At 42.3% G+C, this 25,791-nt stretch overlaps 1 protein-coding gene across 2 annotated transcripts in view; it reads left to right on the forward strand.

The window, feature by feature from the left end:
- The window catches only part of DYNC2H1 (dynein cytoplasmic 2 heavy chain 1), a 328,959-nt gene that overhangs the window by 169,105 nt on the left and 134,063 nt on the right, over window positions 1-25,791 (forward strand). For both annotated transcript variants that reach the window (XM_089775660.1, XM_089775659.1), the window contains 8 exons: window positions 3,288-3,429; window positions 4,864-4,973; window positions 8,189-8,287; window positions 16,165-16,288; window positions 17,800-17,963; window positions 19,603-19,722; window positions 22,449-22,583; window positions 23,468-23,611. In XM_089775660.1, coding sequence (XP_089631786.1) covers window positions 3,288-3,429; window positions 4,864-4,973; window positions 8,189-8,287; window positions 16,165-16,288; window positions 17,800-17,963; window positions 19,603-19,722; window positions 22,449-22,583; window positions 23,468-23,611 — 1,038 coding nt within the window. The remainder of the gene's footprint in view (window positions 1-3,287; window positions 3,430-4,863; window positions 4,974-8,188; window positions 8,288-16,164; window positions 16,289-17,799; window positions 17,964-19,602; window positions 19,723-22,448; window positions 22,584-23,467; window positions 23,612-25,791) is intronic.

Here is a 25,791-nt window from a genome sequence, read left to right on the forward strand (position 1 = left end):
ACAAGTTTTCTCCCTCCTCCTTATGACACCCTTTTAGATATCTGAAAAGGGCTATCATGTTCTCCCTCAGTCTTCTCTTTTCTAAACTAAACAAACCCAATTCCTTCAGCCTTCCCTCATAGGTCATGTTCTCTAGACCTTTAATCATTCTTGTTGCTCTTCTCTGGACCCTCTCCAATTTCTCCACATCCTTCTTGAAATGCGGTGTCCAGAACTGGACATAGTACTCCAACTGAGGCCTAACCAGCGCAGAGTAGAGCGGAAGAATGATTTCTCGTGTCTTGATCACAACACACCTGTTGATGCATCCCAGAGTCATGTTTGCTTTTTTTGCAACAGCATCACAATGCTGACTCATACTCAGCTTGTGGTCTACTATAACCCCTAGATCCCTTTCTGCCGTTCTCCTTTCTAGACAGTCACTTCCCATTCTGTATGTGTGAAACTGATTGTTCCTTCCTAAGTGGAGCACTTGGCATTTGTCTTTATTAAACTTCATCTTGTTTACCTCAGACCATTTCTCCAATTTGTCCAGATCATGTTGAATTATGACCCTATCCTGCAGATTAGTCGCAACTCCTCCCAGCTTGGGATCATCTGCAAACTTAATAAGCATACTTTCTATGCCAATATCTAAATTGTTGATTAAGATATTGAACAGAGCCAGTCCCAAAACACCCCTGTGGAACTCCACTTGTTATACCTTTTCAACAGGATTGTGAACCATTAATAACTACTCTCCGAGTACAGTTCTCCAGCCAGTAATGCAGCCACCTTATAGTAGCCCCATCTAAGTTGTATTTGCCTAGTTTATTGATAAGAATATCATGCAAGACCATATCAAACGCCTTACTAAAGTCTAGGTATACCACATCCACCGCTTCTCCCTTATCCGCTAGCCTCCTTATCCTATCAAAGAAAGCTATCAGATTGGTTTGACATGTTTTGTTCTTTACAAATCCATGCTGGCTGTTCCTTATCATCTTGCCACCTTCCAAGTGTTTAAAGATGATTTCCTTAATTACTTGCTACATTATCTTCCCAGGCACAGAAGTTAAACTAACTGGTCTGTAGTTTCCTGGGTTGTTCTTATTTCCCTTTTTATAAATGGGCACTATATTTGCCCTTTTCCAGTCTTCTGGAATCTCTCCTGTCTCCCTTGATTTTCCAAAGATGATAGCTAGAGGCTCAGATACCTCCTCTATCAGCTCCTTGAATATTCTAGGATGCATTTCATCAAGCCCTGGTGACTTGCACGCATCTAACTTTTCTAGGTGATTTTTAACTTGTTCTTTTTTATTTTATCTTCTAAATATTTATTCACTATCTTGCTAGTCTTTAAAGTGCTGCTTATCTTTCTCACTATTACTGCCAACTAACTATCCACTTCATAAGTGCTTGGACCCAGATCAGAGCCTTAAGCACAGTGGAGCTTAGATATACCCTTCCTTTTATTTCTTTTCCCACTTCTCTTCACTACCACTCTTTAGGGACTCTCTCATGAAAGCATGCTAATCCAGGAGGTTTGTTCTGCCCTTTTTGTGGGGGCTGTACAGGAAATGTTCATGTTGTTCAGAGGGAAAGTCAGGGATCTGTGTATTTCTTTACCTGGATGACTGACTAGTAAGAGGCTTCTCTAGTTTTCATATACTCCCCAGAATTCATTGAAGCAGCCCTGGACTGTACGATGGCCAGGGCTTTCCTACCACAGAAGATGTTCCAAATGATGCAACTTAGTGTGCTTGATCAGGGGTCAGCAACCTTTCCGAAGTGGTGTCCCAAGATTTAACCCTCCTGCCTTGGTCTGTGCTGCTCTTCTAGGAGCAGGGAGGATCTCAGGTGGACCACCTGGCTCGATGCAAATCTTTCTGCACACTACCAGTTGCTATTGGAAACTCACTTTTAATTACATAATTAAACCCGAGCCATTTTGCTAGAGCTGCAGCTGGGGGAATGGTTTAATTTAAATGATTAAACAGAGTAAGCATTTTAACTTTCTCATGTTAGTTTATCAAACTTCATTTTAAATTAAAGTAAAATATTACATCCAAAACAAAAGATTTCAGTGTTTTCTTTATTTATGGCAGGGATAGGGAACCTTTTTGAGGTTGGCGGTCACTGACCCACAGAAAAATCAGTTGGGGACCACAGAAGTGAGAAGCAAAAATCTCCTCCATAAACTGCCAACCCTCACTGATGTGCCACCTAACTGAAACACCTCACTCTTCTGGCGCTTCAGCCCCCACGGAGTGAGGGTAAGGGACAGGGAAGACTGAGGTTCAGGGTTTCCCATTGTCCATATTTATTTTTCTGGGGTTCCAGAGTTAGTGGATTTTGTGGACCCTCTTAGGCAGAGGTGGGAACAAAAATGAGAGGTTCAATGTTCAGGACAGGTCTGCCAGCAAATGAGATGGGGATGCAGGACAGGATGAGGAGAGCAGGGTCTGGAAGGGAGTTTATACTGGGCCAAATTTCAGAAAATCCCCCTCTTTTGGAAGATCCCTTCTTTCTCATGGAATGAGGAAGACAGGGATTCTGAAAGAGCACATTTGCACTTCCACAAGAAAAAACCTCCCTGGATGCAGCGGGGTTTTTCCGGGATCCCAGAAAAACCCCACAGTATAGATGAAAACACTGTGCCTGGAAGTCATGTTAGTTGGAGACTGAGACTTTCAGGGCAAGGAACTTGGAATGGGACCTAGGGGTAAAAAAAATAGTATGCAATCATGTAAATAAAGACTGAATTGTAAATCATGTATTTTAATAGACATATGTCAAATCATATGTGTGGGCCTGTGTGCATGTCTTAGTTAACAGTGTTCAGAGTTGAGGAAGACAGGGTCAGTTACCAAGCTATGGTCAAGAATAAAGAGGGACAAACCAATATCTGGAACCTGGGTCTAGGATTCACAGCAAGGCAATTCCTGGAGCAGAAGAAAGCAGGCAGTCTGCACGGTTGTTCAGACTGGTCCTTGTGATAGCTTCTTGGTATTTATACCTGCTTGGGACAATCAGTGAATTGCAGTGTGGCCATTACTCAGTTGCTGCTGGGTGATACATTCTACACTGTCTAGCGTCACAGGATACCCTGGTGAAAACCTGGCTTGAGCTTGCAGTGGCAAGAAAGTGTTGATGGCCCAGGAGCCTGATGATCTCAAGTTCATGTATACGGGCGGCTATAATTGTATCATTTCCTAACTTTTGAATACTTGACTTTTCAATTTGATGTTCTTTTGATGGAGCTTTTTGTGTAATATATCTGTACATTCCATGTCCTTTTTTTTAAGGTTTCAGAGATCACAGATGAACTAACTACTCTGCCTAAAAGAGCTCAATTGGCTGCTGCTTTTATTACTTATCTTTCTGCTGCTCCAGAGGATCAGAGAAAAATTAGTTTGGATCAATGGACAAAATCATCTGGTCTTGAAAGTAAATACTTTAGTTTCTTTGACTTGACGACAGGCAAGGAAGACTGTTAATTTTACAAAGTGAGGGATATTGATAGTTCTAATACTTATTTTTAATTTTTGGACATTCATAATTCTTTGACACAGTAATAACACTACTTTCACGTTGGAAAAATAATCCCAACTATACATACAAAATGATAGAATCCAAATTAGATATTAGCATTCAAGGAAGAGATGCTAGAATCACCATGGATAATTCTCTGAAAACATCTTCTCATTGTGCTGTTGCAGTTAAAAAAAAGAAAAAGAAAAGAAAACTAGTAGAATGTTTGGAACCATTAGGAAAGAGACACATAATAAGACAGAAAATATCATTGTGCCACTATATAAATCCATATGACCACACCTTGAATACTGTTTGCAATTCTGACAGCCCCATTTAAAAAAAATGTATTAGAATTGGACAAGGAGCAAGAAGGGAAACAAAATTAATAGAGATATTGAACAGCCACCATGTGATGAGAGAGAAAAAAGATAAGGACTGAAAAGAGGAAACTAAGGCGGGATATAATAGAGGTCTTTCAAATCATGAATATATGTAGAAAATAAATAGAAATTGTTATTTACCCCTTCACATAACACAAGGTCGCAAGTATAAAACAAATAGAAGTACTTCACAATGGACAACTTGTAGAATTTGTTGCTAGTGGATGCTGTGAAGGCCAAACATATAATTGGATTCGGAAAAGAAGTAAGTTAATGGAGAACAGGTCCATCAATAACTATTGTCTATGCTCTGGATGCCACTAATCTTGCAACTTCCAGAAGCTGGTACTGGATGACAGAATGGATCATTCAAAATTCGCTTGTACTGTTTATTCCCTCTGAAGTGTCTGGCACTATCCACTATCAGAGAGAGGATACTGGGCTAGATTAATCATTGATCTAACCTGGTGTGGCTGTTCTTATGTACTTAATCTATAGGTAGGCATAATTTTGGTAATTGTCAGTGATCTGCTGTACTTGCTATTCCTGGATGGAAAGATGTCCAAAAAATTCTTTTAGTTGTATGTCCTCCCATGTATTCTTAACAGCATAATCCTGAATAGTCTGTAATATCTTTTGATTGCGTATAGACACACAATCACTTCAAAGAAAACAATTGTGGAAAACATAGATCCTCTTACCTGGAATATGCCTATTCTCAAAATGAGGGATGCTCTGAAAGCAATAATTGCTTTACCCTTAATGTATTAATAACCCCCTCCTATAACATCATCAGATCTGTAACATCAGTGATACAGCAAATATCAATACTTCTTTTAAAAAAGTATAAAGGAAGTACACTGAACTGTATTGTATACAACAGAATCTCTTATATAGTACAAGGAGAATATAAATGTCAGCAGAGATACAAGGTTTATAATTAATAAATCCATCTTTAATTTGCCAGGATTTGATATGAGACGATTTCTGTGCACAGAGAGTGAGCAGCTAATTTGGAAAAGTGAAGGTTTACCCTCAGATGATCTTTCAATAGAAAATGCACTTGTGATCTTGCAGGTAAACAGTTCAGTATTTTTTGTTTCGTGTCTTGAAGACATTTTCTCTGTAATTGTTAAAACAGGTTGTTTTCTGGGAACCTTGATAACCTCATTCAAACTTTATTGTCTTGTTAGTACTCCTGAAAGTACAAATATTACAGAAATAAAATTTGTATGCTACTTGTTTATGTATGCAGCTGCATGTTTTCTAAAATGAAAGGAACAAAACTGTTCCATCATCTATACATTTTGCTTTTTTGCTTTTATCATTTGTTATTTGAAAATCCAAAAGGAAACCTGCTTTCCATCGAATTAGGCCAGATATGTGAGCTATCTTTAACATTGTTACAAACTTTTGAGAGTTATCCACTGTGTTGTAAATGTGCATTTTTGTCATAGCAGCCATTCCAAGATATATAAAAATGGCCACATCTTGGAAATAATTTTTATAGATTTATAAATTCATAATTTTAAGTCCAGAAGGAACAATTAGATTATGTAGTGTGACCCATATGACATAAGCCATAGTATTTCATCCAGTGACTGCTCAATTGATCCCAATAACTTGTGTTTGACTAAAGTATATTCTAAAAAGGCACATACTCTCAATTTGAAGACATCTAGAAAAGGAGAATTTTCCCCTTATTTTGATAATTCCTAGTGATTAATCACCTTCACTGTTAAAAAAAAATTCTGGGCCCTGTTTCTAATTTTCCTATGCCATACTTTAACTTCCAGAGATCGGTTCTTGTTATGGCTTTCTTCATTAAGTTAAAGAGCCCTCTAATATTTGTTTTCTCCCTGTGAAGGTATATTTACACTCAGAACAGTGCTCTTTTTTATCACATTTACTGAATAAACTCTATAAGCCTCTAAATGTAGGTTTTTTTCTGATCCTCAAATAGTTCTTGCAGCTTTTCTCTGTACTTCTCCAGTTTTTTAAAATAATTTTTAAAATGTGGAAACTAGAATTGAACACAGTATTTCAACAGAGGTAAAATCACCTTCCTGCTGTTAATCAAAGATCTTTTCTTTATGCATTCAAGGATTGTAGTAGCCATATTTGCCACAGCATCATACTGGAAATTCCTTTTTAATTGTTTGTCTACCATGAGTTCTGTTTTTTCTTAGTGTCAGTGCTTTTTCAGTCACTCTTTACTTGGATAGTCTCCCGGTGTACCATCTAGACTGCAGGCTTCTTGCACAAGAAGCTTTTATTGGAAGAGATCTTCCGCAAAAACTTCTTGCACAAGAGCACATCCACACTGCAGAAGCGCATCAAAAAAGTGATGTGCTTTTGCAAAAGAGAGCATCCAGACTGCATGGATGCTCTCTCGAAAGTAAGCTTTGATTGCTGTGCACAGTATGGCTATCACAGCACCTTTGCTTTTTCTTCTTTCCTCCTCTTTTTGCGCAAAAACTCTCTCTTACCTGTCCACACACACCTTTTTGCAAAAGAGCTCTTTCACAAGAAGGCATTCTTCCCCGTAGAATGAGGAATAGCTACACCAGAAAAAAACCCTCTATTCTTTCGATTTTTTTGTGCAAAAATGCACTTGAGGTGTGGATGCTCCACAAGTTTTTTGAGAAAGATGTCCGTTTTTCCGAAAAAAACTCTGTAGTGTAGGCATAGCCCCACTTACTATCTCTCATGTTTTGAACTTATTATAGTGAGTAGTTCCATCCCCTTTCATAAAACATTCATTTCTTCCTCACAGAAGAAATAGTCTTTATACATGAATTTATTCCTGGCTATTTTGTGGACCAGCTAACACTAATAAATCTTGCTAATTTAATTTCCTTTTGGTCATGTACACCAAGTCCATTGTCAATCTAACCCTTAGTTTTTAAGATGAGATATAGGAGCCAAGTTTCCTTTTCCTTGCAAGGCAGAAATCCTGCCTCCCTTTCTTCTCATTAATTTGTCTTTTTCAACCTCCACATTTTCCACTTTATCAGACCCCAGAGTGGGATGTTGATGTAACCCACACACCTAGTGTGGTTACTGAGCAATGCCTGAGGTACTTAGACCACAGCAACAGCTAAGATCAAGATACCTCTACAGCAGGAGCTGGGAGGCAACTGGCTTTTAGCTCAGAGGGTAGAGACTCCTGTACTTCGCTCCAGAGGTCCCAGGTTCAAATTTGCTTGGTGACAGTTACATTGACAGATAGCCTCATACTACTGATGTGGTTTTATACAAACATGTTACATGTAATACGCTGGTTGTTTTTTACTTTAACCCTATCTAAAACAGACCTAAGAAAAGAAGTTTTTATTTTTTGAGCAGGTTGAAATGGGGCTTATTATGACTTTTTGAAGACAAGAGTCCAAACCTGGAAATAACTTCCCAGTAGCCAGAAATTCTCTTTCCACTTACCATAACACCAATCTTTAAATAGTCACTATAGTCTTAGGAAATAACCAGCCATTAAGGTGTTGAACAGTTAGGGCACTAGAGCAAGGATGAAAGCCTCAGTGTTGGGAAAGCCTCAGTGAAAGCCTATACATCTGTTTTCAATCTTCTAGTATGACAAACCTTGTCATAATATAAATTCCAGCCTATAGCTAACGAAGCTTGATAACATCTGTATGCTGATAATGTAGTATGATTTTCCACTGGGGCAGCAGCTATTTGTTAAATGAACTTTTATTAGAAAAAAAGCCTACCAGATCATTAATATGAAGGTTATAATCTGATTATGTCCTACTAGTGCTAGTTATAGTACAGAACAATACACATTATAGTGTCTGCAGAACTGTGACACTGATTTTCTTTGTGATTATAGGCAAACTATTGTCTTTACCTATACCTTTGTCTATAAAATGATCATAATAATATATATATGTAAAGTGCTTTTAGATGAAAAATGCTATATTTTTGTTAGAGGAAGGAGAAAACTGTGGGGCGGGAGGAGAAGACATACTTCTAGCAAAGCACCAAGTGGTGGTAGTAGTGGATGTAGATGACAGTATATTAATATTGAGAGCTGTGGTGCAACTTCAGTGGACCCAACACCTAGGAATATAATTGTATTACAAAATAGTAACCTTCTTTCTGCCAGAATCAGTTGCAATAGTTCTATTATTAGGCTGCTTCCTTTGACCAAGAAGTTCAGTAATAACAGCTGTTGAAATTTCTAATTCTTCAGCCTTATTTTTTTTAATGAAGAAAATTGTTACTTTCATATTTTCTTGTAAAATTGGATTATAGTATATCTTTTTTTTTTTCAGAGTCGAATTTGTCCCTTTTTGATAGATCCTTCCTCAAGGGCTACAGAATGGTTGAAGACACATTTGAAAGAATCACGTTTGGAAATTATTAACCAACAGGTCCAGTATTTACTCTTAATCCTAGATCTTCATTTCTCGCTGAGCTCTGCTTGCCCCAGGGTCCCATTCTGTGGGGTGAGGGGAAGTTTGATGGTATTTATTGATGATATAGACAGGTTTCTGGGATAATATCATTTCACACAATTTTCTAGGAAGAAATAACTACATATTCTGGCTCACACTTTCTAAAACTACTGGGAAGCCACACATACACACTCTTTAGTTTTATACAGTTTATATAGTTTTATACTCACACACACTCTTCCTCTCTGCTTTAGACTATTACTAATGTTGCCTAATTGTGAACCGGGGTGTTGATGCAAAAGAATAGCTTTTGGCCATATGGTGCTTTGTCCCATAGTTCAATCACATATATTGCTCCAGAAGAGAATATATAATTAGCAGATTCAATTAACATTTTACTTATATTTAATGTTAAAAAATTTACCTGGTTTTAGAAATTTGGTGCACTAATTTTAAAAATTAAATAATTGGTATTTACAGTTTTAATAGCCATTGTAGGTTGATTGAGTAGTGAAGATATCAGATTATTTAAAATTATAGGGCTAGACATTTTATCTTGTCACAGAATAATTAAACAACTATTTCTTATTATGAACTTTTCTCATGCTCTTTTTATAAAATAAAGATAAGATACTTTTGGACCACATCCAAAACTGTTGATTGAAGAAGTCTCAGACTTGAATCTGAATTCATCTCTTCTTTACTAGAAATTTTCTGGAGTCCTGTGATTTACCAGACAAAGACAGGTTTGATAGCTTAAATGTTAAAAAGATCATTGGTTATAACTATGAAGAACTACTTAATGTAAGGTCCTGCTGGTTTAGAAACCAGTCTTGGAGTGCTGCTAACATCATCATGAAGCCATGTATTAACAGCTGTAAGCAGCTTGTGCTCCTTTGATCATGACCTACTTTGGACATAAACCATGGGGAGTGTCTTGCCTCAAGCGGTCTTACAGACAGCGCCTCATCGCTCCTGATTGGCTCTTTGCCCTGTATAAACCCAATGGACATTCCAGGAAGTGTTCAGACAAGTGTGAATCTCCTGTAGCACCCATGACTATTCCTGTTCCTTGCTCTTGAGCTCCTATCTTCAACTTTGGCTTGATTTGGACTTCATCTACTGAACTGGACCCTGAAACCTGACACTGGTCATTAGTATCCCTATCCCGGAATCTATGAACTTTTCACTACTCCTAGCCTTTGGTTTAACTGAGCTCTGACCCTTAGTCCTGCCTGCTCTTGCTAGGATCTTGACAACTACATCCTTCAGAGAGTCTACTTGAAAACCATTTTGTGCTGTTGGAGAGAAAACCAAACTCCTTGCAGTTTAGATCCTTTTAGCCCCAAAATTGCACCTTGCCAAAAAGGACTTAGGGTACATTTTCCTAGGGTACGTCTACATAGAACACTTATTTCGAAATAAGCTATTTTGGAATTTTTTTCCCAAAATAGCTTATTTCAAAATAGCACATCTGCACTACAGGGAAGCCTCAAAATTAGTCTGAGGCAGCTTCCCTAATGTGGATGTGCTACCTCGATGTAGAGCCCCAGGAGGCACTGGGGACTAATTACTTTGAATGGCACTAGGGAGCAGTTATTTTGAAATAGCAGCAGTGGAGCATCTACACTACTGTTATTCCGAAATAGCTATTTTGGAATAAGCATTATTCCTCATGGAATGAGGTTTACAGATTTCGAAATAAGCTATCCATTATTTCAAAATAACAGAATTGCTGTGTAGACGCTCGCATTGTTATTTCAAAATAACATGAGTTATTTCGAAATAACTGTCCTCTGTTGATGCACCCTTAGAATAGTAACAGTTTTTACACTTTATACTTACAATATGTCTACAGGTGAAATTTAGAAAGGTGGCCTGTTGAGTTTGTGACAGTTTCATTATTCTTATTCTGAGACATGAGCAGATGTTCATTTTGGGAGAGTAGTACTTTATTCTCATGTAAAGATGTTACCTCTACTACTCAACAACATCAGTGTCTGCTGCACTGCTTCAGTAAAGATCTATAGACTCAATTTCACAAAAGAGAAAAGACTACACAATAGTTATTCCTAGTTATACTGCTTCTGTAAATTGTCATAGCCCCTCTCTTCGTCTCTGCTTTTTGGACTATTAATAATGGTTCCTGGTTGTGAGCTGGTGTGTTGATGCAACAGAGCTGCTTTTGACCAGATGTAGCATTGCCCCAGAGTTTGCTCCCTCTTGGGCATTCGATCAGTATCAATAGGGGAACCCAGACCTGCCCACTCTACTGGGTTCGAAGTCAGGGTCGATAAGCCTATTTGGATGCAGTACCTGCATTAATCCCTTGGTTGCTAGGTCTGCATGACACTGACAGTAGATAGATATGTAAATATGTTTGGTGCCTGTCGGGGCTCCCCCCACCTTGATGGGGGTTGCCAACCTCCTCCGGGGCATCATCCAACCAACTTGGGCCTCGGCCCGAAGCGTGGTGCCCCTTTTTAGGGGAAATATGGCCTCACGGCCTAGCCCCCAAAGTTCACTGCCCCCGCAATAGGGGAAATACGGCCTCCCAGCCTAGTCCAAAGTTCACTGTCCCTGCAATAGGGGAAATACAGCCTCCCGGCCTAGTCCAAAGTTTGCAGGCCCAGAGGCCTAGTCCCAAGTTCGTTATCCCAGCCCCCACTCGCCGGGGTCTCGGGCAGTAGGGGTAGGGGGGCCCGGGCCCTCCCTCTCCACCGGGCCCCGACTCAGGGCCCTATTAGTGGCGGGTGGCTCCCACCACTGGCTCGGCGGGGGCTCCTCCCCGCAACGCCCCGAGCCCTCAGGGGCTTTTACAGCTCCCTGCCCTGGGTCACTTCCTACCCCCTGCCCCCAGCCCACCGCGGTCCCACCTCTTGGCATTGGTCGGATGGCTGTACTGGTACTTCCCCTGGCCACGTCGGGGTTGGCAGTGTCCGGTCCTGTGCTCAGGTCACGAGGGGTCAGTCGGCGGCTCCAGCGTTGGCGCTGAGCCCAGCGGAGGCCCAGCAGCGGCGCGTTCAGCACTCTTGGCGACTCCCTCTCTGGTCGGTGGGTGCTAGCTCCAGCTCGGGCCACAGTCTGCCCCTTCTGAGCAGGCCAGCAGCCTTTTGTACCTGTGCTCCCCTTGGAGCATGCCCAGTAGGGCTGTGTGGGTGGGGCCTTCTCCGCCCCCGGCAGCAGGTGATTTCCCTGAGCTTGAGTGCAGGGCGGGGCCACCCCGTTACGCCCCCCCCCCCTTAAGTGGGTACCTGCCCCCTTGCTCGTTCCCATCTCCTCTTCCCCCACCCGGGAAAGGAAATCAGCATTCGTGTGCGCCTTCCCTGGGCAATGGGTTATACTGAAATTGTACGGCTGTAAAGACAGATACCATCGCATTAAATGGGGGTTAGTCTCTTTCATGCTATTTAACCATTTCGGGGGGGCATGATCCGTTACCACCTGAAACGTGTTTCCCAATAAATAGTATCTTAGGGCGTCTATAGCCCACTTTATTGCCAGTGCCTCCTTTTCTATGGTAGCATAGTTCTGTTCTCACGGGAAGAGCTTACGGCTCAGATATACTATTGGGTGCTCCCCTCCCTCTGCCTGCTGGGACAGCACTGCCCCGAAGCCCCTTTCTGAGGCATCCGTTTGCAGTAGAAAGGGCTTTAGTAAGCTTGTCCTTCAGGGTCCTGAAAGCCCCCTCGCAGTCTGCTGACCATTGTACCTTATTTGGCTGGGTACTTTTATGAGGTCAGATAGAGGGGCTGCAATGTCCACAAAACCTGGGATAAACCGGCGATAGTACCCCGCAAGCCCCAAGAACTGGCGTACCTGCTTTTTGGTTGTAGGTGTCTTACACTCCTGCACGGCTTTCACTTTGTCCACTAGTGGTCGTGCTGTCCCTTGCCCGACAGTGTACCCTAAGTAGGTCACTTCCCAGCGTCTTAGCTGACATTTTCGCGGGTTGGCGGTGAGGCCGGCCTCCTTCAGGGATTTCAATACGGCTTCTACATGCTGTAGATGGGCCATCCACGTTGGGCTATAGATCACCACGTCATCTATATATGCGGCTGCGTATGCATAATGGGGCTGCAACAATCGGTCCATTAATCACTGGAACATGGCCACCGCCCCATGCAGTCCAAACGGCATGGTCACAAATTGAAACAGGCCAAAAGGTGTAGGGAAGGCCGTTTTCTCCTTAGAAGCTGGTGTCAGGGGGATCTGCCAATACCCTTTCATCATGTCCAGGATGGAGAAGTATTCCGCTTGGCTGAGCCGTTCTAAGAGCTCCTCAGTCCGGGACATCGGGTAGGCATCGAACCGCGAGATGGCGTTAACTTTGCGGAAATCGATGCAAAACCGTGTCGTACCGTCCGGTTTTGGGACTAGAACTATGGGACTCCTCCATTCACTACGGGATTCCTCCACATCTCCCATTTCTAGCATTGTCTGGAGTTCCCGCTGGACCGTTTCCCACATCTTCCTAGGTAGGGGCCTATGTTGGTCTCGTACTTTATGGCCCGGCCGGGTAGCAATGTGGTGATGTGTGGTACGGATGCGGCCGGGTTGGGTGGAGAAAAACGGTGCGAACCTCTGGACCACCCGCAGTAATTCTCCCTGCTGTACCAGATTTAATTCCAGGCTCACCGTTACCTGCGCATCCCCCTGGAGGTCTTCTACGGCTGGCCCGAGTTCTGGATCCGGGGTGACCAGTAGTCCTTCGGCAGTCTTCCACTCCTTCAGGAGGTTGATGTGGTATATTCGTACCTCTCTCCTCCTCCCTGGCAGCCTCACTTCGTAGTCTATGGTTCGTATTCGCTGGACCACCTCAAACGGGCCGTGCCATCGGGCCAGTAGCTTAGACTCCCGGGATGGCAGTAGGATGAGTACGTGGTCCCCTGGTTCAAAAGAGCGGAGTTTGGCCCCTCGGTTGTAATACCAGGCTTGGATTTCCTGCACCTGTAGGAGGTTAGCCTTGGCAAATTCCCCTACCTTCCGCAGGTGCTCCCGCAGCTGTAAGATATAGGGTACCGTTCCTTGGACTTGTGATTCCTGTTCTTCCCAACTTTCTCTTAATAGGTCGAGTATTCCCCTCGGTTGGCGTCCATACAGGAGTTCAAATGGGGAGAACCCCGTCGACGCCTGGGGGACCTCCCGAACGGCAAATAACAGGGCTGGTAGGAGCTTGTCCCAGTGTCAAGGGTCCTCAGTCACAAACTTGTGCAACATCGTCTTTAACGTTTGATTAAAACGCTCCACCAGGCCGCCTGTCTGGGGATGGTAAACCGTCGTCCTTAGGGGGTGGATTTTCAGTAGCCGAGATAGTTATGCCATCAATCAGGATGACACATTGGTCCCCTGGTCGGTCAGGACCTCTTTCGGTATCCCTACTCATGCAAATAGTTTAAAAAGTTCCTCCGTGAGGGTGCGGGCGGTGGTATTGCGTAGTGGCACCGCTTCCGGGTAACGCGTGGCATAGTCCACTACCACCATGATATACTGACAGCCTGAGCTGGCCTTCTCTAGGGGTCCCACCAGGTCCAACCCGATCCTTTCGAAGGGGATTCCTATCACGGGCAGTGCCACCTTCCTACTGGCGAGTTGACACTCGGGACAGGATCCACAGAAGGCTCGCACGGTGTGGTGTACGCCTGGCCAGAAAAACCTCATCCCTATCCGTTGCAGGGTCTTTTCTCGCCCGAGGTGGCCAGCCCAAGGAAGCCGGTGCGCCAGCCGGAGTACCGCATTCCTAAATTTGCGGGGGACCAGGAGCTGCCAGATGTCTTCCCCCGTCTGCGGGTCCCGGACCACCCTATATAGCCGATCCACCCTCACGCAAAACCGTGGGCCTTGGGACTTACGGGGGTCTTGGCTTGTCTCCTCTCCTGGGTCTTATACCTGCTCCCAAGCTCGACTCAAGGTCTGGTCCTCCCTCTGATTTCTCATGAAGTCACCCTCCACCTCCAGGGTTTCGACTTCATCCTCCCAGGCTGGGTGATCTCCCCTGGTCGGTGGCAGGTCCATCACTTGGCCCGGGATTGGCCTCTCCTCCCTCCCTAGACTCTTGCCTTGGGCAGCCTCCTCCAGGCCGGGTGGAGGGGTGCCAGGCCCTGGCACTGACTGCTGACCCCACTCTCGCAACACCCTGCCTAGGCCTCTCCAGTCTCGGCGTAATATCACAGCGTAGGCTAACGTCGGGACCAACCCCACGCTGTAGACCCCAACATCCCAGCCATCATCTAGCCGCACCCATGCTGTCGGATACGCCCGTACGTCCCCATGTACACATAACAACTGTATGGGGGCCTCTGCTGGCTCTGGCTCAGATATTAGGTCGGCCCTAACTAGGGTCTGGCTGCACCCTGAGTCCACCAGCGCCACTATGGGGTTCCCTTCCACCCTGAGTCTCACCATCATTTTAGCGGGGTCCGTTGGCCCCATTCCGGGCTCTGCAGTCAGTGCTTGCCCAAAGGGGCAGACCCTTCAGGGCCCCGCCCTTCCCTGGGCCCACAACTGGACCGCGACCTCCCGCTCCCAGTGGTCCTGTCGCTCTCGTAACTCCGCCAACTGCCTCTGCAGTTCAGTCAGGTATCCTTCTTGCTGCTGTTGCCAGGTCAACAACCCCCTCCTCTGTCTCCGGGGCCCTTTTTGCCCTGGTTTACCAACCCCCTTTTCCAGCCCCTCTGCCCAGGGGCGGGGATCAATGCCAACATTCTCCACCACGTGTCGCCCCCCCCCCTTGCTGGGGGTTGCCACCCTCCTCCGGGGCATCATCCAACCAGCTTGGGCCTCGGCCTGAAGCGTTCTGCCCCGTTTTAGGGGAAATACGGCCTCCCGGCCTAGTCCAAAGTTCACTGCCCCTGCGATAGGGGAAATACGGCCTCCTGGCCTAGTCCAAAGTTCACTGCCCCTGCGATAGGGGAAATACGGCCTCCCGGCCTAGTCCAAAGTTTGCAGGCCCTGAGGCCTAGTCCCAAGTTATTTATCCCAGCCCCCCACTTGCTGGGGTCTCGGGCAGCAGGGGTAGGGGGGCCCGGGCCCTCCCTCTCCTCCGGGCCCCGACCCAGGGCCCTATTAGTGGCGGGTGACTCCCACCACTGTCTCGGCGGGGGCTCCTCCCTGCAACGCCCCGAGCCCTCAGGGGCTTTTACAGCTCCCTGCCCTGGGTCACTTCCTACCCCCTGACCTCGGCCCACCGCGGTCCCACCTGTTGGTGTTGGTCGGATGGCTGTAATGGTACTTCCCCTGGCCATGTCGGGGTTGGCAGTGTCCGGTCCTGTGATCGGGTCATGGGGGGGTCGGTCGGCGGCTCCGGCGTTGGGGCCAAGCCCGGTGGAGGCCCGGCAGCGGCACGTTCAGCACTCTTGGCGACTCCCTCTCTGGCCGATGGGTGCTAGCTCCAGCTCGGGCCACAGTCTGCCCCTTCTGAGCAGGCCAGCAGCCTTTTGTATCTGTGCTCCCCTTGGAGCATGCCCAGTAGGGCTGTGTGGGTGGGGCCCTCTCCACCCCTGGCACCAGGTGGTTTCCCTGAGCTTGAGTGCGGGGCGGGGCTGCCCTGTCACAGTGCCCTTGGTTTCAGATCACTTCATCTGATGTCTCTTGCATATCAGTTTTATCGCTTTAAATTCTCTGTGACTTACTTGGCAGGACATGCTATTAATCGAATATGAATATGGAGCAACATATATACTTCATGTTTAGCAGTTATGAGTAATTATAATACTTTTTTGACAAAAGAATCTTACAGCATCCATCCTTAAGAGATTCTTTGTATAACATATAATATATCCACAGCTGACTAAGAAATGTATTGATATTAAGGAAGTAAATAAATCAATAGGCTTTAATTTTTATTTACACAGGATGCTAGCTTCATTACTGCTCTGGAGCTGGCAGTAAGATTTGGGAAAACACTTATCCTACAGGAGATGGACGGAGTGGAGCCAGTGCTTTATCCACTTTTAAGAAAAGATCTTATTGCTCAAGGTAAATGCCTGACAGTTTAAGAGAGAGAGAGAGCTGTTTTAGATATCTGTGAATAAAATCCACCTAATATAGAATTTAATTTTAACTTACTACTTTTTAGAAACATGAAAATTAGTTAGGATTTTGCTCTCTTATATTTAGCTTCCACTACCTCTGTAATGTGTGAACTTCATTGGAAATATTTAAACCTATGTAAAGTTCTCTCAAATAGGTTAAAATAAAATACAGTGAATTATTCCTCATTGTACTTTGAAGCACTTTTTTTTTTTTTTTGGATCTCTGATCCTTACAGAGTCTAAACATCAAATGCCTTACCTTAGGGCTGGAAATCAGCTTTGTAGATACTTAATATTGCAGTTTCTATTTAATTTTTATTAGAAAACTACAGAAAAACCAGAGAAACATTAACATAATTTGAGGATGGAGTGGGAAAATAGTTATTCAGAGGCTGTGAGGTTCAGTGAGCTGATAGGATAAAATGCAATAAAAACATATACATTTCATAGTATATTCATGGAAGAAAGTGCTTTGTTTTGAGTAATTAAAAATTACAATTTTTCTTGACTTGTTAATAAAAATATGATTTGATATATTGCAGTAACTTTGTATTTGTACAGATACCATTTTTGATTGGCTGTTTTTACGACAGAGGCTTGAAAGTTATGTTGGACCTTTGTGAAAAATCTAAATTGTGTACATAGTCCATCTTACAATCTACTAGAAACAGATCCATATTTAGGGCTATTTTGACCCTTTGCTCACAGCCCTGAAAATACAGAGGCGCCCGAATATGGTGTCCCAGGAGTTTTCTGGGAAAGAATTATGACCGAGCATTTCTGCATTGAAATTCCTTCTCTGTTCTCTGTTGCTCCCAGAAGGCAATAATTTGTGCTGTTCCTTTAGCAGATGTAGCTAATTTTCCTTCTCATCCACCCTGCTAGATCCACTGCTTTATGCATTTCAGAACAAAACCAAGTCTTTGCTCATGCTGCCCTTTCCTTACTCTCCCACCTACCTTCCAGTGTTTTCCCAATGCCTGCTATGTGTATGTGTGTGTGTGTGTGTACGGGTGTGAATATAAACCACCAGAGGATTCCTCTGCAAGATGTTAAGTGGACATTGCATCACTGGAGCACCTTGAAGATTTAAGCTGGGCTGAGGCTCTGTCTATTAAATTATTGCTAATGAAATTTTTTGTCATTTATGTTTTTCATTTAATTTTGTATTTGGATAATTAAAGCAGACTGGGTCTAAAGTTATCTTAGTATCTGGTTCTATTGCACCTTGACAATGCCACTATATTTAAATATTCAACAATATAGAGAAAATCTATTAAAAATTTCTTAATTTATTTTCTATATTTATGAACATATATGTGTTAGTTTTAAAAAACTATTTCTTTTAAACTAAACCTAAAATTTGATTCCCAGGTTTTTTCACATGGTGGGTATTATTTCAGATGATTCTGAATTTCCTAATCAAACATAAGGTAATATGTTTGTATTTTATAGGACCACGATATGCTGTACAAATAGGTGACAAAATCATTGACTATAATGAAGAATTCCGCCTATTTCTGTCAACACGAAACCCAAATCCCTTTATTCCACCTGATGCAGCTTCCATTGTTACTGAAGTTAACTTTACTACAACAAGAAGTGGTTTAAGAGGACAGGTAGGCATTTAGTATTTCTAATGATAAGATAATAATAATTAGACATTGAACCACATTCATCTCTGGATACATTTTAACTTTGGACAACATAGACCTGGCAGAGGCCCCAATGACAAAATCTAGCTTCAGTCTATTCCATTGTGATAACTAGGGGGCACACAAAATTTAAACAATCAAATCATTATTAAAATAATTTTAAAAAATCTTGATTTTTATATATCTTCCTCCATCTTACACATACTGAAATAAAAGCAAGTTCTCCATTTTGACTTCAACAGAGTTAGATTAAGCCTTAAATAATTTGTATAATTCATGGTGCTTTTGAAATTTTAGAAGAATTGTTCTCTAGACTTCTATCATTGTCAAATAGTACTGCTGGTCTCAGAATACCTTACCCTGTGGTCAAGAAGAGGTTAATGAAATCTAAAGCCTGAATGTATTAAGTTTTCCATCAAATTGCTGGGAGCTGCTGAGACTTTGGTCTATGACATTTACATAAAAGTGGGACAAAAAGAGGACCACTAGAAAAAATGTGGAATTAGGAAACAAACTCCCTAATCACTTAAAACATTACTTGTTGGGAAGCTAGTTTATTCAACAATAATCAACATAGAACAGAGTGAAAAACTGACATTGGCGAAGAAGATAAAACACAAAATGTCTATCTTAGCCAGACATATAACTCATCTCTGCCTGCTGAAAATAGGAAAACAACTGATAGCATTAGAAAGTCAATCAGCTTCCTTCTTAGAGGGAAGTGATAAAAAGAAAAGCTTTGTTTTTTTCCTGTCTCGGCTATTGGTAGAAGGACTATTTGTGTTAGCAAAAACAAAGAACAGGACTATGTAGCACTTTAAAGACTAACAAGATGGTTTATTAGGTGATGAGCTTTCGTGGGCCAGACCCACTTCCTCAGATCAAAAGTATTTGATCATCTTGTTAGTTTTTAAAGTGCTACATAGTCCTGTTTTTTGTTTCAGCTACACCAGACTAACACAACTACATTTCTATCACTATTCTACATGCATTTGGTTAGCAAAAAGTTGCTATAAGAAGCGAAATAAACAGGTAAGTAATTACCATTATTACTTATTGGATATACTTTTTGGTTACATTTACATTATGCGTTAAGTACATGCTTTCCACCTCATATAAACATACATGTACTAGCTCTCATGTGAGCTAGCATAATAAAAATATTACTGTAGTTGCATTAGTACACGAAGCAGCAGCAGTGATATGAACTCTCCACCTCACATATGTGCCCATGAGATTCTGGTAGGGTTCTACTTTGGCTGACTAGCCTATGCCACTGCTCTTTGTGCTTCAAAAGTTACACTGTTATTTTTAGCTTGTTACATCAGAGAACTAGCATGAGTAAGTCTACACAAGCTGGGAATCATACCCTTAGCTTGAAGGGAAGATATAGCTTTTGTAGCCTATTTTTTCCCCACTCCGACGATATACTCCATTTATCATCACTGTATTTCATGTACACAATGGCTACAATAATGGACTAAGACTCTAATGTTTAAGCTTGTGTTAAGAATGTTGGGTAATATTCATTGCTAAAACCGATCCATATATATTACTGGGGTAAGTATTCTTCTTCTTGTTGAATATGTTGCTTTTCTCTTAGCTTTTAGCTTTAACTATCCAGAATGAAAAACCAGATTTGGAAGAACAGAAGACAAAACTGTTGCAACAAGAAGAGGAGAAGAAGATACAATTAGCTAAACTTGAGGAATCTCTTTTGGAGGTAAAAAAAATATGTCCTACAGATTTCAGATTAATATAATAGAGCTAACACTGGTATCTGTTTAAATTACAGATGCTGAAATTGCTTATAACAATAATGAGTTTAAGAATTTATTTGGAGGGGTAGGGAAAGGAATGGAAAGGAAATGTGTAAAACTCAGGGTGAATTGTAGCACTTCAGGATATTCAAGATTTTTTGAGCCACATTTATAAATAAATCAAAGGCCTAGTTAGTGTTTAAATTGTGTAGCTGGATGGAGGAAAGATTCATATGTCATGCTACCACTTCTTACTGATGTGGATTGAAAAAAGGAAAATGATTGTTTATAAAATATAGATTGCACTATTTCTTTTTCTCCTATTCTGAGTGATGAAAAATTGCCATATTTCAGGTCAGGAGACCCTCCAAAGGTTTACTTCACTGAATCAACATATGTATGTTGAAACGATGCAAATCCGAAAAAAATTAAATAGAATGTACAGAATCAGAGACTTGTGTTACTTCAATGCCTTCTTGAAAATAAACTAGATGCAAGTAGGAAACTGAGGCGCATTGAAAATAGATAATTTGCTCAATGTAATATAGGAAGTCTGTGGAGGACCAAGAAATTGCACCTGGGTCTACCAAGACCCAGTTCATCACAATAATCTTAAATTTTCCTTCCTTTCTTATCCATTGAATTCTGAGCAATTTAGCAATACATACCAATCTTAGCTGTTTATATCATGTCTGTTCCTATGTCAGGCAGAAACATGGATGTTTCTGAGTCATAACATCTGTAATCTGCCTGTTGATAGCTCTGTCTCTTCTGCAGACCCAGGAAGTATGCTCCGGGATGCATTAGTTCGAACTAACGTTACTCCTCATTTTTTGAAGAGTAACGTTAGTTTGAACCAAGAGGTTTGATTCGAAGTAACGCATCCTGGAGTGCACTTCCTGGTTTGAATCAGCTGGCGAGTGGAATAGCACACGGGAGATTATGCTAATGAAATGCAGGATATTTAAATCTCCTCTTCATTAGCAATTTCGGTCAGCTATATTTGCATCTCCAGTTCGAACCTAGAGAGCAAGTGTAGATGTACCCTAATAGTGCTGCATACAAGTTTTTTATGTACTTTACTAGATTAACCTGAAGTAAATATAAATGTACAAAAAAAATCAGAAAAAAAATTTGGACCAATTAGTGGGATTTGAGAGAAGAGATCTGATTGCATAATTGGATATTTTTAGTTGCCAGTAAATCACAGTAGCTGTAATTGGGAGGAGTAAATCTTTTGAATTTCTTTAGTGAGAGTAGCTAGGTAGATACTTCCTTGGAATCTTCAAGATGATTAAAGGTTATAAAAGCCAGCAAATAACAGCTTAAAATTGTAAAAGGAAAGCTATTAAACGACAAATAATTCCTGCATCTGAATCTTAAATCTGTCTTTTATGCGGGGAGTGGTTAAGACTGTGGCTGCAAGACTAACTTTTTCTATAAGCCAAATAAAAGGTAGCAACTCCAAACTCGGCCTTCTCAAAGTTTTGTTGGTTGTTCAGGTAATTTATTTTTCTTGTTATACCAACACAACATTTCACTTTTTAGACTAACCATCTTATGTCTAGTACGCTTTTTATCCATTGAAAAGACTAACAAAACGCTAATTTGAATTAGTTTTTGGGTCTAGATGCATTATTTCAAATTAGTTTATTTCGAATTAACTAATTTGAAATAAGTTAGTTCGAATTAGCGCTCTAGTGTAGACATACGCTTAGAATAGTGATAGAGATGCAGCTGTGTTAATCTGGTCTAGCTCCAAGGGTACCAGGGTTGGTATAGTGTGGTATGTCCTGTAGTTGTAGGTAAGAATTATCCTGAGGTTACGTGGTTGTCTACAGGAGACTATGGAACCTTCCCTTGCAACAAACTCCGGTGCCAGCTTTGTCCATGTATTTACTCTGCTGACACCATTATTGGACCTAACCATGCCTATTACAAGACCAAGAACATATATTCCTGTTCATCCAGAAATATAATTTATGCCATCATGTGCCTAAAGTGTCCATCTGCTACGTACATTGGACAAACTTCTCAGACGCTTCGCCAAAGAATCAATGCACATAAAACAGACATCTCTCACAGAGAGAAAGCTGTTGCTTTCAATTTCAGCCAGACTGACCATTCTCTCAATGACCTTAAAACATGCATATTGCTTCAGAGAGATTTTAACTCCAGACTTCAAAGAGAAGCTTCAGAATTATCATTCATGCTTAAATTTGACACTTTATGTATGGGTCTTAACAAAGATGCTAATTATCTCACCCATTACAAAGATAGTTTCCCTAATTATCACCCTAATTTCATTACCTCACAGACACTAACCTTCCCCCCTCACCCCTACTCTGTTCTAAAATTTGATTTGTCAATTTTATATGTGTTTACTTTTTTGGATTGTATCACTTTGGTATGTATGGTAGTGCCAATTTTCTTCCACAAATTGATCTGAGGAAGTAGGTCTGGCGCACGAAAGCTAATAAACCTAATAAACCATCTTGTTAGTCTTTAAAGTGCTACATAGTTCTGTCTTTTGTTTAAACATGTTAGAGGCACTTGCAAAGGTAAAAATAATTTGTCTCAAAATAAATTCTAGTATTGGTATCATCTTGATATTCTATTCATCTACAGTTTCCTGAAGTGTATACTTGTGAGTTAATTTACAACTCAAAAGTTAATTTTACTTTTTCAGACTCTTGCAACATCACAAGGCAACTTACTTGAAAATAAGGATCTTATTGAATCTTTGAATCAGACCAAAGCAAGCAGTGCGCTCATCCAAGAATCGCTTGCTGAATCTCACAGACTTCAGATTTCCCTTGATCAGGTAACAGCTGTTTTTAAAATGTTTCTTTTTATTGTTTTTTCAGTGTCAGAAAAAATAACCTTATGCTCCTGTTGTTGATGTCCAGGGACCAACCCTGCAATATATATGAATTATCTCCTGCAGATGTTATTTTCTGTATTAGTTGGTTGATGGTTATTTTTGTATTATTATATTTGCTATTTTGCTATGTGTGTCAGACTCAAATGAGAGCAATTGTTGTATCTGATGTTTAAATATGGTCATGAACAAATCAGAGGTGAAATCCTGGTTCCACTGAGTTTTTTTCATTGATTTAAATGGAGACAAGATTTCATGAATGCATTTACCTATCTGTGGATAGTGCAGTGCTTACTTTGAAGCATGGAATATTTTGAGATATACATGACAGAAAGAATTTTTAATTGTTGAACATCTGTTTTATATATCTTGAATGAATACATAACTGAAACAATCTTTTTAAAGTACAAAATGGTTGAAAATAAAAGAATAAAAAAGTAATATTGAAATAAAATGTTTTATACCAAATTTCAATATGGAACTAATGTATAGGCCTGGACTATATGCCCTAAAATTGGGGGTTTATAATAACATTACAAATTAAAGCATTAGAGTACAAATATAATTTTATTTCTAGAAACACAAATTAACATGTTTATTGTTATGATCTATGTTTAGATCATATTCACATGATGATTAATTTTAGTGTAGTAGAGTTTAAAGTATTTTAGAAATAAACGTTTATTTGATTTTTAATATAATTTGTTATGTTATATTCTGAGGTTAAATGCATGAGTATTTTTTTGCTAGATTGAACAAGTGTGCATTCAGTGACCTTTAGATGGCAGTAGAGTACTAAAACTCAGTTTATTTCTTTTTATCCACAGGAGAGGGATGCCTATCTCCCTCTAGCTGAAAGTGCCAGCAAGATGTACTTTATTATCTCTGACTTGTCAAAAATTAATAACATGTACCGTTTTAGTTTGGCTGCTTTCCTACGACTTTTCCAAAGGGCTCTGCAGAGCAAACAGGTATGTCCTCTTCTCTTGCAGCTAGTTGAAAATTCAGGAGAGGGATCAATGTTTGTGGTTTTTAAAAATTCATAAGTGCTCTAGATGTCTAGAATAACATAACATTCATGTGGACATGTAGTACTGCTTGAAGCTATACATGCCAAATATATGTATTTTCAGTATCCTTGTTGCAACAGTCAAAAACAAGTAGCTTCTTCATCGAGTAGTGTCCCCAATGGGTGCTCCACTCGAGGTGCTGGGCTCGTCCCGGCGCCGCAAACCGGAGAATCTTCAATAGCAATAGCCCCTCCACCGGACCGCGCATGCGCGACCGCTGTTTCGCCCCTCTCAGCTGAGCGCAGTCTGGCTAGTCAGTTTCCTTTCAACCATCCGCGGCCGCAGACGGAGTTACCCTAGGCTCCCCCTCCTCTCTGAGGAGTGAGGAAAATTAGTTAGTTTAGCCTTTTCTTCTGTTTCTGTTATAAATTGTTAATATTAGCATAGTTGTACTTAGTAGTAGTTCTTAGTTTAAAAAAAAAAAAAGTTTTTGCCTGTACTTGTCTGTCAAGCTTCAGGTCGCAATAAGAATGCCAGGATCACCTGGCTTTAAAAAGTGTACCGAGTGCCAAGATGCCATGCCGGTATCAGATGGACACTCTTGCTGCACAAAATGTCTAGGAGACGGACATGTTCCACTGAAGTGCAGTCACTGCACCAAATTGACAGCTTGCGGCAGGAGGGATCGAGAGCTCCGACTTAGAGTTCTCCTGTTCAACAAAGCCCTCCAGACTCCGGACATGTCAGCCCCACGCCCGGTTGGGCAGCTTGATGACCGGATGGCTCTGGACAGTCCCTGCAGCATGGCGAGCAGAGTAAGCAGCGGGGACAGACCAGGAACCTCTGGCCATTCGCCGAGGCTTCCTGCGGATAAAACGAGCAAGGGCCGAAGCTCCTCCGTTCCTGTCAGATCCCAACTCAAGGAACCGGTCCCGGCACCGGTGGGGGGCTCAAGAGTGGAGTCGGTGCCGGCACAGGATAAAACCGCCGTTCTAAAGCCACCGGCGGACGCCCCAGCACCGGCTTTTCCTGTGCATGCGCAGATGACTGTAGCCGCAGAAGCGGCTATGCCGGCATCTTCCCCAGCTGTTGCTGTGGCTTCTCCCCTGGTGCCGGAGTCAGCAGCACCGGGATCGGCGCCGCAAGAGAGTGCCTCTGCCTCACATCCTGCAGCACCGGCGTTACCGGCACCCGACCTGCAGCCTACGGCACCGGGTCGGCTAATAAACAGCCAGGCTGTAGGGATCGCTTCATCATCCCCTAGTCCCTTATACTCTGCACCGCTGCCTGCTTCCAACTCTGCGGTGCCGACAAAAGCACAACACAAGTCAGCGCAGCTCCGGACACCATCTTGGACACCCGACCGTGCAATGTTTTCACCGGGACCGGTGTCTCCTAGGTCATCTTACTCTGCGCATCATCATGCTCCTCATCATCATTATCATTACTCATCAGCCCCAGACCACTACTACCGGTCATCCCACCACTCACCATCAAGCCGATATTGCCGAGAGCATTACTCCCAATCTCCTTCTCACTACTCCCAGAGATCTTTTTCTCCAGGGTCCCCAAGAACCCTAGAATGTTCTCGCCGTTATGACACTCATGGAAGATTCTCTTCCAGACATTCTCCGAGTCCATACCGCAGACATCATTACGACCGACGTTATTATGACCACCACTCTCCTCGGGATAGATGACGTCTCCACTTGTGCTCACTGCGATCCAGCCGGACTCTATCTCCACAGCCGCCAGTACAATCTTCATCTTTGGCTGCTCCACCGGCTCCGGCGGAGGACTCAGCATCCGTCTATCAGGAGAATGACCACACACACCAGGACCATCAAAGCCTGGTTTCGCCGGCTCCCAGCTCCCCTTTATCACCTGATGATGCCGTGGTCCCTGGGGACTTGTCTCCTGCGGAGGATCATAGAGAGTTCTAGGAGCTTTTCAAGAGGGTTGCCCAGTCCCAAGAGATTCATTCGACTTACGTGCAAAAAAGGCAGCACCGTTTGTTGAAGAACCTGCAACCGTCCCAGAAGTCAAAGATGGCATTTCCCTTTGATGAAGCCATTTTAGAGATTGCCGATGACGTCTGGCAGACCCCAGCTACATCCTTGGCGACTAATAAGAAATCAGAC

Source organism: Pelodiscus sinensis, chromosome 1 (assembly GCF_052426305.1).
Source record: "Pelodiscus sinensis isolate ZL-2025 chromosome 1, ASM5242630v1, whole genome shotgun sequence".
NCBI lineage: Eukaryota > Metazoa > Chordata > Testudines > Trionychidae > Pelodiscus > Pelodiscus sinensis.